The 16025-nt window shown below is 37.1% G+C and overlaps 1 protein-coding gene across 3 annotated transcripts in view; it reads right to left on the bottom strand.

Annotated features, from left to right (window-relative positions):
• ATL1 (atlastin GTPase 1) overlaps positions 1-16025 on the bottom strand; it is a 73043-nt gene that overhangs the window by 34837 nt on the left and 22181 nt on the right. For all 3 annotated transcript variants that reach the window (XM_058739018.1, XM_058739019.1, XM_058739021.1), the window contains exons 2-3: positions 2596-2843; positions 204-338 (exon numbers count right to left, since the gene is read on the bottom strand). In XM_058739018.1, the coding sequence (XP_058595001.1) occupies positions 204-338; positions 2596-2843 (383 nt within the window). The remainder of the gene's footprint in view (positions 1-203; positions 339-2595; positions 2844-16025) is intronic.

Genomic DNA, 16025 nt, shown 5'->3' with positions numbered 1-16025 from the left:
CAGCTGTTAGCTTGCTGATCTGCTGTTCTATCGTTCCTATGATTTTATCACCTTGATCAACAGAAAGGGAAACAAGGAATCCCTTTTGAACTTCATGTCGAATGGTCAAAATTAGTTTTCAAAAGATCATTTTCAAGGATCCTGAACAGTGGTAACTGTTGCCAACTGAAAACTCAATTTTCTTTACAAAGTTTGCATCTTACCTTCTTGCCATCAGGTTTATTGATGAGGAAGACTTCACTCCATATTTGGATTCCTGTGGTCTCTCGTTCAGACCCACCTCTCCATGAGAAACCAGTCAGTGGTTCATTGTAATCTCCAACCCAATCGACTGATTCCTGCAAATTAAGAAAGTCTGTGATATGGAAGTGGACGGTGGTACACTTTCTTCCCTGCATCCGTTCTGGCGGGCATCTCTCTCCAACTGCCGTCAAAAGGAGATGTATTCACATCTACTGTACTGATACAATTACTTTCTTTGTTATCTGAAACATTATAACAGAGGCGCAACCATGTGCTACATTTTATTCTAGGTCCTGGGAATAGGAAGATATCATTCCAGACCAGAGGAAGTTTACAGCCTAATAGAAAGACAGACCTGTCAAGAAACCATTATGATGCAATACATGCATGCCAAAATGGAGGTGCGTATTACGCAAAGATAGAAGCATAGGAAAAGAAATAACTAACAGTTGGTCAGGTAGGACTTAATAGGAGAGGTGGTGCTTGTGCTAAAACTTGAAGGATGTTTGGGAATTTTTCCAGATGAGCAAACTTGGGGAGGGCATTCTAGAAGCAAAGAAATAAAGATAAGAGAGAACATAATATGTCAGGATATACACAATAATAATACATACAAATGCTTTGGTATTGGAAGAGGAGGGGGTGAATACCAAGAGGAGAGGCACCTAGTAGTAGATGCAGAAAAACAAAAACAAAAACACAACAGATCGGTTACACTTTAATCTGGCAAGTGCCATTTAACACAAGCAACAGGACAAGTGTTACTGAGCATTTGATTTTAATGTTTATTTCACAGTTAAAACTATGAATATGCCTAAAACTGTATAATCCCACAGTATGGAAACTAATATGGATACTAATTTTGTTCACTTAATTTGCCCAGCTGTGTTAAGTAGCATATTAATGGTGATATGCTAGAAACAGAGAGTTCTGTCTGGTTTCAAAGCATGAAGTATTTTGGTAGTTCTATTCTTGATTTGTTTGAACTGAAGCTAGACATAGAAGATATTAAAGTTAACTTTACAAAATTGATTAAAAATACCCTAACTATAAAAGATCAATCCAAAATGAATAGTTACGGTATAAATACATGATACAAAGTTTCTTTGGGTAGTGTGTCTATTCTGCCTCAACATCCATATTTGCAGCAGAAATGGCTGTGGGTAAAGAGCAGAAAAAACTACTGGTACATTCTCCATTCCCAACCTTCGGTTTTCTGACTCTGATTTCCCATTTATCCTTCTGCTTTTGGTTTATCCTAGGTCCCTTATAGTCTCATTTCTGTGCCACACTGCTGTCTCAAATGTTATAACACTGTTGGTTGTCTTTGGGGATGGGTAAGATGAGGGCCGAGTGGGAAAAGATAAGAGAGAACTTTCTGGGGTAACAGCAAGATATAGTTGATAGCATTTGGGGTCATCCAGGCATATGCATTTTCCAAAAAAAATAATAATAATTAGCAAATGTACACCTACAATTTGTGCATGTAAGTATATCTGATTTTACAACAAAAGATAAAAATCTACTGAAATATATGATGATGATGTATATTGAAATATTTATGAGGAAGTGCAACCAATGTCAGCAATTTACTATGACATGAATAAAAAAGTAAGATGCAGTGACAGATGTAAAGAGGGAAGAGTATCTGGAGACACATGTGATGAAGCAAGAATATTAACGGTAAAATCTAGGTAGTTTGATACGTAGGTGTTCACCATAAAATTCTTTTAACTTTGCTGCCTGCTTGAAAAATGTCATCATAAATGCTGGAGGGAATATGATTATAATATAAAAGTTATGATAAAAATTATTTGACACACTTTACACACTCTAAAGTGTAAAGTTTATAATCATATCACTATGCTGTGTTTCTTTCTAAAAAAATTTAAAAAATAAGTTATGTCCTAAGGGAAATGTTGCAAAGTGGCTTCAAACAAAAGTGGCCTGTGGAGTTTGGTGCCCAAAGCACTGAAGTCAGAATGGTTGTACCACAGCATTAGCAAACTAGTTCATATTAAGGTATATGATAATGGAAGCGGAAATACTTAACACTACTAAATAAAAACACAAAGTGACAAAAGCACGGAAACAAAAAGACATTTTAAAACACTTCTTTTGTTTTAGTTTAATTATTTATTTTGAGAGAGAGCACACAAGTGTGTGCATAGTGGGGAAGGGGCAGAGAGGGAGAGAGGGAGAGAGAACCCCAGGCAGGCTGCACACTGTTAGTGCAGAGCCCGACATGGGGCTTGATCCCATGAACCATGAGATCGTGACCTGAGCTGAAATCAAGAGTTGGACACTTACCCAACTGAGCCACCCAGGTGCCCCTTAGAACACTTAACGTACCTGGTTGTACATGTATCTCAACATGAAGTCCATCAGGAATGATTTTCCTTTCCTAAATGCTCCAGCCACAGACACAGCAACAACCTCCTTGTCCCTGACAGCCTCTGAGAGAAGGATCCGATTAAGTGCAGTTTCATCTAACTCAAAGGAATGGTCATCTTTGACGATGAGGACTTGGACTGGCCCTGCCTTTTTCACTGGCTCCTCCTCTTCTGAGCTCCATTCATATGTCTTTTCTGAAAACCCACCTGTTGAATAAAACAGCAATTTACTCGGCTAAGCATCTCAAAATACCAAGAAATGTAAGGTACCTCTCAATTCTCAAATATCTGAAACAGGGGCACAGTGGAATTAGAAATGCCTGTTTTAATGACCTACATTAATGTCATTCACATCGTGTCTCAGAAAGACATATCTGGTCTTTCTGATCATGTGACCAAATCAAACAGAATTTTATTCTCAAGAATGCTCTAAGTCAGGGCAGAGAACTCTGTTTGCAGAATGAGAAAGAAATTCAAAGCAAAGGATTCTACTTTTGGAGCACAGGAATAAAAGGACTTTAGTTCATACTTTCTTCATCTCCTAGAAATAGGTTTAGTTATTCACATAAAGGATCCTTGCAACACTTTTTAAAGCTGAACATACAAAAGAGGAAATGCATACAGGAACTCAGAATCATATATTTTTGAAACTGGAATAAAGTTCTAAAGCATCTAGTTCTAAAGCTCCTTTCAATACATTCATGCCATCTACAAAATCCCAGATTCTTAAATGTCTAAAATTATACTTCAGAGAAATGGAATTACAGACAACCTTCAAATCCATAGTGAAGGAGTCTAGACACAATTTGATTTTAAAAAAAAAGAAAAATTTGAAATTTACCTGGTGGTAAAGAGATCTTATACAAAAGCTGTGTAACCCTGGGAAATTACTAAACTTCTCAGTTCTTCATCTGTAAAAATATAAGCTACTAATAGTACCCATCAATAGGGTTGTTGTAAAGATTAAGGAAACTACTATACATAAAGTGCTGAGAACAGTGCTTGCCACATAGTAAACTCCTAAAGATTACCTATCATCATCATCATCCCCACCACTATCCTGGGGTTATAGACTGAACTAAGTATTCCTGGAAGAAGTTTCTGCCTAGTTTCCAGAAGTGTGTGTGTGTGTGTGTGTGTGTGTGTGTGTGTGTGTGTGTTTTCAGAGTTTTCATATATCTGATAATTATATAAAGAACTGATACAACTCAAAAGCAAAAAAAAGAAAAAAACACCCAATCCAATTAAAAAATAGAAGATCCAAACAGATCCTTTTCTACAGAAGACACACAAATGGCCAACAGACACATGAAAAGATGCTCAACATCATAATCATCAAAAAATGCAAATTAAAACCAAACAGATACCGCCTCACACCTGTTAGATTGGCTATTTTCAAAAAGATAAGCAACAAGTGCTAGCTAGGACACAGAGAAAAAGGAATCTATGTGCACTGTTAGCGAAAATGTAAATTGGTGAAACTACTACAGAAAACAGTATGGAAAAATTAAAAATAAAACTATATGATCTAGCAATTCAATTTCTGAGTATTCATCTGAAGACAATGACAAGACTAATTAAAAAGGATATATGTTCATTATAGCATTATTTACAATAGCCAAAATATGGCAACAACTTAAGAATAACCTAAGTGTCCAATGATGAATGAAGGCATAAAGAAATTATACTGTGTATGTCTGTGAGTGTACGTATGTATATATGTATGTGTGCATATACATACATGTTCAGACACACACACACATACACAATGGATTATTACTCAACCATAAAAAGCAATGAAATCTTGGCATCTGTGACAACACAGATGGACCTCAAGGGCACTGCGTTAGGTGAAATAAGTCAGACATCTAAAGACAAATATTATATGGTGTCTCTTATATGTGGAATTAAAAAAAAACAACAAGCTTATAGGTACAGAGAACAGATTGGTGGTTGCCAGAAATGGGGGGTTGAGGGTGGGAGAAATGGGTGAAGAGGGTCAAAGGGTAAAAGCAAAAATACAGCCAAAGAAGTCTTGTTCTCTTGTCAAGTCTTTTTGAAACTCTCTAGTGCTTAGTTTCTTCATATGTAAGATGGAAAAAAAAAGCTTTTTATTTAATTTTCAGAAATGGCAATTTTGACATAGGTCAGCTTTTAGAATTAATCGTTAATATGCAAGAATTTTAGAACCCTAGACCATGGCATTTGTGGTATATTACAAAACAGCTTCAATGTGTCAAGTGACACATTCTTAAATCTACTGCCTTCGTAATGTAGCTGCAATGTCTCCCCACTTTGACTCTGGGGTCAGCCATGTGATGTGCTTTATCAGACATGAGACAGCAGAGGCTTGGAAAACCACTTGTGTTTTTCCGTTTTGCTCTTTCACTTCTGCCATTCACCATGAGAATATTCCCAGACTAGTCTGCTGCAGAATGAGAGACACTTGGAGCAGAGGAAAACTGCCCAGTCCCAACCAACCCCACAGCAAACCAACCCCAAGCCACACCAAGCAGCTCAGCCAAGATCAACAGTTGTCTAACAACCATTTCAACATGTGTGATCAATAAATGCTTATTGTTCTATGCCCCTGAGGTTTTGTGGTTGTTTATTATGCAGCATAACAGGCAATAAACTACCGATAAAATCTACAACCCTTTCCTTTAGAAAGGCGGTACAGTGTAGTGGTTAAAAATAGAGGCCCTGGCACCAGACTGTGGGATTTGAATAAAGGCTTCCCCATTGTTTAGCTGAATAATCTTAAGCAAGTTGTTTGACCTCTCTGTGCCTACCTCATAAGGTTGCTGTGAATTAATATATTCATGTAACACCCCCTAGAACAGTGGCTGGTACATAACAAATGCTATTAGTATTAGTATAGATTTAGGAAACTAAAGTGAAAGATGTAACTAACCTTGCCCAAGAAAAGGATATGGAATTTCTGTATCAGGCAATCTACCATGGATGCTTTCTTGTGTTACTATTGTTTTAACATTCCAGAAAGGTATTTATTATTATCTGTACTTTTGACATGAGGAAACTAAGAACTGGGTTAAGTAACTTTTCCAAGAGAGTGCCCATTAGTAAGCAATAGATCCAAGTTCACAGGGTTAGTAACTGTCAACCTGAGATTAGATCCCAGGTATCTAAACTCTCATCCCAGGCCTTTCTACTATAACATTCTGCCTCTTTAGTGGAAATCAAATAACTCTTGGACACCACATAAATGGGCTCATTTGTTTTGTATCAAAAGAACAGAAAGCCAAGACATATACCAATTAATTCTTCACATCAGATATATGACCTAACCTCAAACCAACCCTCAATAATGTTAATTTTGAACCAACTGGGCTCTTAAACAACTTTTCATTTAAATCTTTAAAAATATATTTATCTTTTTTTTTAATTTTTTTTTTAATGTTTATTTATTTTTGAGACAGAGAGACAGAGCATGAACGGGGGAGGGTCAGAGAGAGAGAGGGAGACACAGAATCTGAAACAGTCTCCAGGCTCCGAGCCGTCAGCACAGAGCCTGACGCGGGGCTTGAACTCACGAACTGCGAGATCGTGACCTGAGCCGAAGTCGGACGCTTAACCGACTGAGCCACCCAGGCGCCCCTTTAAAAATATATTTAAGGGGCGCCTGGGTGGCGCAGTCGGTTAAGCGTCCGACTTCAGCCAGGTCACGATCTCGCGGTCCGTGAGTTCGAGCCCCGCGTCAGGCTCTGGGCTGATGGCTCGGAGCCTGGAGCCTGTTTCCGATTCTGTGTCTCCCTCTCTCTCTGCCCCTCCCCCGTTCATGCTCTGTCTCTCTCTGTCCCAAAAATAAATTAAAAATGTTGAAAAAAAAATTAAAAAAAAATATATATATATTTAAAAGACATCCTCCATTATGTCTGCAGGCACATCTTGGAGATATTGCAGATTCAGTTCCAGAATACCACAATAAAGCAAGTCATATAAAAGTTATATTTACACAACACTGTAGTCTATTAAGTGTGCAGCAGCATTATGTCTAAAGAAGTATATATGTATATACTTTAATTTAAAACTATTGCTAAAAAGTGTTAACCATTATCTGAGCTTTCAGCAAGTTGTAATCTTTGTGTTGCTGGAGGGTCCTGCCTCGATGCTGATGGCTACTGACTAATCAGGTCGCTGAAGTCTGGGGTGACTGTGCCAATTTCTTAAAATAAGACAACAATAAAGTTTGCTGCACTGATTGACTTCCTTTCATGAATGGTTTCTCTGTAGCATGTAATGCCATCTGATAGCATTTTACACATACAGAACTTCTTTCTTTTTTTTTTTTAATTTTTCTTTTTAACGTTTATTTATTTTTGAGACAGAGAGAGACAGAGTGTGAACAGGGGAGGGGCAGAGAGAGAGGGAGACACAGAATCTGAAACAGGCTCCAGGCTCTGGGCTCGAACTCACAGACCATGAGATCATGACCTGAGCCGAAGTCAGACGCTTAACCGACTGAGCCACCCAGGCGCCCCTACAGAATTTCTTTCAAAATTGGAGTTAATCCTCTCAAACCTTGCTGCTGCTTTATCATCTAAGTCTGTCATAGTCTAAACCTTCTGTTGTCATTTCCCCAACCTTCACAGCATCATCGCCAGGAGTAGATTCCATCTCAAGAACTACTTTCTTTGCTCATATAGAAGAAGCAACTCCTCATCCGTTCAAGTTTTATCCTGAGATCACAGCAGTTCAGTCCCACCTGCAGGCTCCACTTCTTTTTTTTTTTTTTTTTTTTTTTCAACGTTTTTTTTTTTTTTTATTTATTTTTGGGACAGAGAGAGACACAGCATGAACGGGGGAGGGGCAGAGAGAGAGGGAGACACAGAATCGGAAACAGGCTCCAGGCTCCGAGCCATCAGCCCAGAGCCCGACGCGGGGCTCGAACTCACGGACCGCGAGATCGCGACCTGGCTGAAGTCGGACGCTTAACCGACTGCGCCACCCAGGCGCCCCAAGGCTCCACTTCTAATTCTAGTTCTCTCGCTGTTTCCATCACCTCTGCAGTTACTTCCTCTACTGAAGTCTTGAACCGCTTGAAGTCATCAAACTCAAAAGTTTGAAATATTGCAATAATTACCAAAATGTGACACAGAGACACAAAGTGAGCAAATGCTGTTGGAAAAATGGTGCCTACAGACTTGCTCATCGCAGGGTTGTCACAAACCTTCAGTTTGTAAAAACGCAGTATCTGCGAAGTGCAATAAAACGAAGTGCAATAAAAAGAGAATACCTATACTTAGTACGAAGTCCAATAACTAGAGAAAAACAAGCCAATTTTATCTTTTGGTGTTATTTTAAATGAATCTTCAGATTACATATATACATATATATGTATATAAATAATTGTATCACCTTGATAACTGTATCTCTCTTTATATTATATTGTTCATCTATAAGATAGTATTACTGAAATATTGCAAATCTAACATATAATTTTAGTTTTTCATTACTGGAGACAGATATATACCAATACTTTCTGAACAATAGTACAAAGCATCTGGAGACAACAGGACCACTGCCTATAGCCATGAATCAGAGCTGTTCTCTCAGCAAAGTGAAGAAAAATTGATTTTATATCCAAAGGATGACAGTTTCCATATTGCCTTATCTCAGACGTTGGAGTCAGTCTTTGTTTAAATCCCAGTGTCACAACGTACACATATATAAAGCTGTGGAAATTATTTAACCCCCAATGGCTCACTATCAGCTATCTGAAAAACACGATTGAGAATAGTGCTTATATCAGAAAGGTTTTATGACAATTAAATAATGTTCATTAAATGAAGGCCAAAGAGCCAGACAAATGGTATGTGCTTTATAATCACCTCTACTAAAAATATTATTAATAGCACTATTATTAATAGTGACTTCTATTAATACTATCAGTTATTATTATCTATTCATATTTGATTCCAGTACTACCTGCCAACCTTATTTCAGCCTCAGAACAGAGGCCCTTTTTTGAGGATATCAAATATACATTTTCTTTGATGAAGCTCCTTGCCTATCACATGAGTACACAACTGATGTGACTTGAGGATGCTGGATAAACAATATTTTGTATGGAAAAACATCTTCAGAGCTGAAAACTATCTCACAACTTTCTACAGACTGAAATAATTCTCTAAGATTGTTTGCATCAAACTACATATATATAAGAGGTACTCTGAATGGAATTTCTAGGTTGTAATTTTTTTAAATTGCATCAAAGATGCAATCTGGGGGCGCCTGGGTGGCTTGGTCGGTTAAGTGTCTGACTTCGGCTCAGGTCATGATCTCATGGTCCGTGAGTTCGAGCCCCGCGTTGGGTTCTGTGCTGACAGCTCAGAGCCTGGAGCCTGTTTCGGATTCTGTGTCTCCCTCTCTCTCTGCTCCTCCCCTGTTCATGCTCTGTCTCTCTCTGTCTCAAAAAAATAAATAAACGTTAAAAAAAAAAAAAAAATTAAAAAAAAAAAAAAGATGCAATCTGTTAAAGTGGTTGTACCAGGGGCACCTGGGTGGCTCAGTCGGTTAAGCATCCGACTTCAGCTCAGGTCATGATCTCACGGTTTGTGGGTTCGAGCCCCGCGTCGGGCTCTGTGCTGACAGCTTGGAACCTGGAGCCTGCTTCGGATTCTGTGTCTGCCTCTCTCTCTTCCCCTGTCGTGCTCATGATCTGTCTGTTTCTCAAAAACAAATAAACATTTAAAAAAAAAAAAGTGGTTGTACCAAATTTTCACTGCTCACCCACTCCTAAAAGCTTCTTAGAGACCCTATTCATCCATATCCTTTCCAACACTTGGTTTTGTCTGACTTCTTAATTTTTGTCAGTTGCATAGGAATAAAATGAGTGAGTGGTATTTCATTATGGTTTTCATACACATTTCTCTAAACACTGATAAGGTGAACACATGCCTTTTGTTCATTTTTCTATTAGGTTTGTCTTCTCCTCAATTTACAGTGGTTCTTTATATATTTTGAATGCTAGTCCTTTGTTAGTTACACGTATGGCAAAACTCTCCTAATTTAGAGCTTGCCTTTTCACTTTCCTTAAGCTGTTATTGGTGAAAAGAAATTCTTAATGTAACAGATTTTATTCATAATTTATTTTATGATTAGCACTTTGTCATGTTTAAGAAATTATTCCTTACACAAAATATAAAAACATCATATACATTCCTCCATTTTATAAAAGTATATTTTTTAATGTTTATTTTATGTTTGAGAGAGAGAGTACAAGTCGGGGAGGGGCAGAGAGAAAGAGGGAGGCACAATCTGAAGCAGCTCCAGGCTCCTCACTGTCAGCAGAGCCCGACGTGGGTCTTGAACCCATGAACCGTGAGATCATGGCCTGAGCCAAAGCTGGACACTTAACCGACTAAGCCACCCAGGCGCCCGTACATTCCTCTGGTTTTTAAGTTTTGCTTTTGATATTTAAGTAAGTTCTCAACCCACAAGGAGTTGCTATTGTGTAAGCTGTGAGATAGAAAACCAATTTGATTTTTTCCATATGAGTAACAAAATTTTCAGAACTCTATCAAAGCCTCCTCTCGTCATGCAGTCTACCATGTGATCTTTGTCATAAATAAGAGTTACACATATATGCATGTTGTATATATATGCATAAATATATATATGCATATATTTATACACACACACTTTGTTTCTGATCTCTCAGTTCTGATTCATTCAACAATTTGTATCAGCACCAACAGTATACTATCTTAATCAAAAAAGCTTTATAAAAGTCCGATATAGTATGACCATATTCCTTTTTTTTTTTTTTTGATGTTTACCTAATTTGGGGGGGGGAGGGGCAGAGAGAGAGATGGAGATATAGAATTTCAAGCAGGCTCCATGCTGTCAGCATGGGAGCCCAATGTGGGGGCTTAGTCTCACGACCATGAGATCATGACCTGAGCCAAAATCAAGAGTCAGTCGCTTAACCAACTGAACTACCCAGGTACCCCAGCCATATTCTTTTAAAAACAATTTTTTTTAATGTTTACTTATTTTTGACAGAGAGAGACAGAGTGCGAGTGGGGGAGGGGCAGGGAGAGGGGGAGACACAGAATCCAAAGCAAGCTCCAGGTTCTGAGCTGTGGGCACAGAGCTGGATGTGGGGCTCAAACTCACAAACTGTGAGATCATGACTTGAGTCGAAATCGAACACAACCGACTGAGCCACCCAGGTGCCCCTTTATTCTTCTAATTATCATCAGTCTTAGCTATTTTGACCCTTTCCATATAAATATTAGAATCAAAGTGTTAGCTGAATTTTTTGAAGTTATATTAAATTTATGGATCAATTTGAAAGGACTCAATACTGTTATGATAATGTCTTCCAACCTGTAAGCATGAGATATTTTTCTTAATCTCCTTCAATAAACTTTTTATAATTTGGGGTGCTGAGGAAAGTAGTTTTGTGACATTTATTGCTAGATACATTAGTTTTTGTTGCTAACTATAACTGGTTTCATTGTTGTGTTTTTAATTATGTTTTATAGTTGTTGCTTGGGCAAAGAGTAACTGACTTTAATAGATCAGCCTCATATTGAAACATTTATTAAACTATCATTCCCTATAAATTCTTAGACATTTGGGGGTTTTATTAATGTAGAAACAAAAATCAGTTGTAGAAATAATGAGTTTTATTTCTACTTTTTTAATCCTTATGTATTTCTTTTCTTTTTCTTGTATCATTGGACATTCAATACAATGTTGAATAGCAACAGTAGTAGCAGACATGACTTCTGATTTTAGTGACCACAACTATCTGATTTTAATGGGAGTGCTTCCAATATTTGAGTTCATATTTGTTATAGTTTGGTTTGGTAGGTACACTTTACCTTACCATATTAAGGAACTTCTCCTCTACTGGTTTACTGTAAGTTTTCAAAAATCATAAATGGAAAATGAATTTTATCATATATCTTTTCTGAACCTATTGAGATGATCATCTGGTTTTCCACCTCTACTCTGTTAATGTAGTAAGTAATATATCTTTAAGTTTTTGTAAAAACCTAGTATTTTCAAGGTGCAATATCTTATTATATACTATTGATTCAGTTCATGAAAATCTTGTTTAGGAATTGTGCATCTATATTCACAAATGAATTGAATTTACAATTTTCCATTCTCATTTTTGTCTTTGGCAAGTATAATATTCCATGTGACATTAGCTTTATAAAATGAATTAGCAAATGCTTTCTTTTCTATCTTCAAAAAGAGTTTGTAATAAAAATTAGAGGGGCGCCTGGGTGGCTCAGTAGGTTAAGCGCTGGACTTTGGTTCAGGTCATGATCTCATGGTTGTGGGTTCAAGCCCATGTCAGGCTCTGTGCTGACAGCTCAGAGTGCTGGAGCCTGCTTCAGATTCTGTGTCTTCCTCTTTCTCTGCCCCTCCCCTGCTCACGCTCTTTCTCTCTCTCAAAAATAAATATTTTTAAAAATTTTTAAAAATTAGAGCAAACAGTTCTTTAGAATTTTGATAGATCTTGCCTATAAAACTGTCTGGGCCTGTTGTTTTTTTGTGAGATGACTTTTAACTGTTACCTCAATTTCATTATACTTATGATGCAATAGTTACATTAGTACTAATAAAGTTTTACATTTCTTCTTGAGAAAAATTTTGGTCCATTTTATCTCTCTAGGAATTTTTCTCCATTGTCTAAAACTTAAAAGAAAAAGTCAGTAAAGATGTAGAAGATTTAAATAATATCATTAGCCAACCTGACCAGTTTGACATCTAATTGCAAAACCATGCATTCGTTTAAAGTTCATATGGGATATTCACCAAATAGATCGTGTACTGGTTCATATATCAGATGTTAGCACATTCCAAATTATTAAAATATTGCAAAAAATATGTTCTCTAATAATAAAGAAATTAAACTAGAAATCAATAACTCTATATTTAGAAAATTCCTAAATACATTGAAATTAAGCAGTAAATTTCTAAATACCTCTGGATAAAAGAAAATATAATGGAAATTAGAAAATGTTGTAAACTAAATAATCTAATGAATGTAACCTATTCATCAGCGATATTATACTATCTTAATCAAAATAGCTTTATGAAAAGTCATTACATATAGTAGGGCAAGCTGGTCCTATCTTCTAATTATTAACAGTTGGGGGTGTTTTGACTCTTTCCATATAAGTATTAGAATCAATAAGTTGGAGTGTAGTATTTTAATTATACAAAGATAGTTAAAATATAACATATCAGAAACTTGCTGAGAGGAAATTTATACTTTGAAATGCATTTAATAGAAAATATGCTTGAAGAAGCATAATCTAATATTAATCCTAAGTAAGAAAAAGAATTGCTTATTAAATTCAAAGAAAAGAAAAAGTAGGAATAAAGATGTGGGAAATCAATGAACCAGAAATAGAGATCAACCAGAATGATTTAATAAGTTAAGACAATTCGAAGAAAATAAAAGATAAAATCACATATCAACAATATCAGATATGACAAAGAGATATCACTACAGATCCTACAGATATTTAAAAAATAATATGAGGAGAATGACATCAGCATCATGGTGACATGAGTCCTTCCTCATGAGTTTCTCACCTCTTTGATTTAAAACTAACTGGACATCTATAACGAAAGAAAAAGAGAAAGAAAAAAAGAGCCTCTCCACAACTTACTAGAACACCCAAGAGATCCATTCATCTGTGCACCAAAAAGTGGGTGGACTGGACCACAGAGGAGGCTGCAGGGAGAGAGAGGAGGTCATGGAACCTAGGGCTATAGAGCCTCCAGCATCAAGTATATTAGCTGGGAAGCATAAGCCTTTAAAGAGGTACAGTGTAAAGGCAATGAGTGGGGGTCTGCCAGGCTGGTTCTGCATTCTGCAGCTGGAGGGACCTTTGCTGTCTCTGAGGTAAAAATGCAGTAAAGGGGGAGACAGAAAGGAAAAAGAAGTAGGCAAAGAGAACTGAAGAAAAATGTCTCCTGCTGTCTGCCCCAGGGTTCTGACAAAAGGACCACATAGGGACCTCTGAGACCCAAATCCCTCCATTCAAGGAGTCCCTACTAGGCTGGCTTCCAGCTATGGACACACCCCAAATTCCAAGTGCTAAGTACACATTTCCTCCCTCTAAAGCCACCCACCCTTTTTCCCCCTCTTCTAGCTTTATATATATAAATAAATAAACATAATATATATATAAATGCTCCTAACTTTAGCAGCTGTAAGCTCTTGTCAAGGAAACCAAAAACATGTGCTATAGCACCACCTTCTGGAAAACAAAAGGAAGACTTCTAATTACCAAATCTATTGAACTGTTAGAATCAAAGCAAATAAAACCTTGCCTAAATGATAAAGGTATCTGCAACTTCGAATGTGGTAGCAGAGGCACTTTTCATCAAACAACATGAAAAAGTCATATTAATATGGCATTATAAAAAGAAAATGACAATTTTCCAGCAACCAAATCCAAAGACATGGAAGGGAATAGTGTGATCTGACAAAGAATTCAAAATTGCTGTTATGAAGAAATTCAATGAGCTACAAGAAAACTCAGAAAGGCAATACAATGATATCAGAAATAAAATGAATGAACAGAAGGAGTACTTTACCAAAGAGATTGAAATTCTTTTTAAAAACTATTTATTTATTTTGGGGAGAGTATAAGCAGGGGAGGGGTAGAGGGGGTGTGTGGACAGAGGATCCAAAGCAGGCTCTGTGCTGACACACTGACAGCAGCAAGCCCAATGTGGTTCTCGAACTTACAAACTGTGAGATCATGACCTGAGCTGAAGTCGGATGCTCAACCAACTGAGCCACCCAAGTGCCCTGAGACTGAAATCCTTAAAAAAAAAAAAAAAAAAGCAATTCTGGAGCTGGAGAACTCAGTAAATGAAATGAAGAATGTATTAGAATGCATTGGAAATAGAGATCAGATAGAAGAAAGAATGAGTAAGCTAGAAGATAGGAATCTTGAAGTGACTCCAGTGGGGTGCCTGGCTGTCTCAGTTGATGAAGCATGAGACCCTTGATTTTGGGGTTGTGAGTTCAAGCCCATATTGGGTGTAGGGCTTACTTTAAAAAAAAAAAAAGACTCAGGTGGAAGAGGAGAGAGAACTAAGATTTTTTAAAAGTGAAAAAATACTATGAGAACCACCAGACCCATTAGAAAAGTCAACCTAAGAAGAATGGGTATATCAGAATGAGAAGAGAGAAGGGGGCAGAGTTTATTTTAAAAAAATAGCTGAGAACCTTCCAAATCTGGGGAAAGAACTGTATATACAAATCCGTGAAGCCAATAGAATAACTTATTACACAAAAAGAACTTCTCTAAGATACATATTAAGATTACCAAAAATCAATGAAAATAAAGAATTTTAAAAGTAGCCAGGGAAGGGGCACCTGGGTGGCTCAGTCAGTTGAGTATCCAACTCTTGATTTTGGCTCACTTCATGATCTCACAGTTCATGAGTTTGAGCCCTACATAGGGCTCTGTACCATCAGTGCATGGCTTGCCTGAGATTCTCTCCTTCTCCCACTCTCTCTGCTCCTTCCTTGCTTATGTATACACTCTCTCTCTCAAAATAAATGAATAAGCTTAAAAAAATTTTTTTTAAGTATCCAGGGGAAGACGGTAACTTACAAAGGAATCCCATCAGTCAATCAGCAGATTTCTCAGCAGAAACTCTATAGGCCAGGAGAGAGTGGAATGGTGTATTTAAAATAAAAACTGCCAGCCAAGAAGATTCTATCTGAAAAAATGATCTTTCAGCTATGAAAGAGAAATAAAATTTTTTCTAGACAAGCAAAAGATAAGAGTTCATTCTACCACCACTAGACCTGCCTTGTAAGAAATGTTGAAAGGAATTCTTCAAGCTAAAACAAAAAGACAAAAGCACACAAAACTGATTAAGGTAACAGAAATAGGAAACTTTTTTACAATTGTACATTAAACTCTTACAGTATAACAGTTAAATGAAAAGAGCATTAAAAATAACTATAGTTACAACTTGGTAATAAAATCATAGCATATAAGGAAAAATTTTGACATCAAAAATAAAAAAGAGGAAGAGTTAAAGGATGGTACTTTTATAGGCAAATAAAGATAAATTGCTATGACCAAAGACTTTTTAATCTATGAAATGTTTTATGTAAACTTAACTGAGTTTATTTATTTGTGAGTTAGAGCCCCATGTTGGGCTCTGAGCTGGCAGCTCAAAGCTTTCTTTGGATTCTCTCTCTCTCTCTTTCTGCCCTCCCCTGCTCATGCTCTCTCAGCCTCTCTTAAAATAAATAAACTTGGGGTGCCTGGGTGGCTCAGTCGGTTGAGCGTCTGACTTCAGCTCAGGTCACGATCTCACGGTTCATGAGTTCAAGCCCCGTGTCAGGCTCTGGGCCTGGAG

The sequence above is a fragment of the Neofelis nebulosa genome, chromosome 7, assembly GCF_028018385.1.
Source record: "Neofelis nebulosa isolate mNeoNeb1 chromosome 7, mNeoNeb1.pri, whole genome shotgun sequence".
Taxonomy (NCBI): Eukaryota; Metazoa; Chordata; class Mammalia; order Carnivora; family Felidae; genus Neofelis; species Neofelis nebulosa.
Note: the sequence above shows the minus strand (reverse complement) of the source record. Positions and strands in the feature narration are given on the sequence as shown.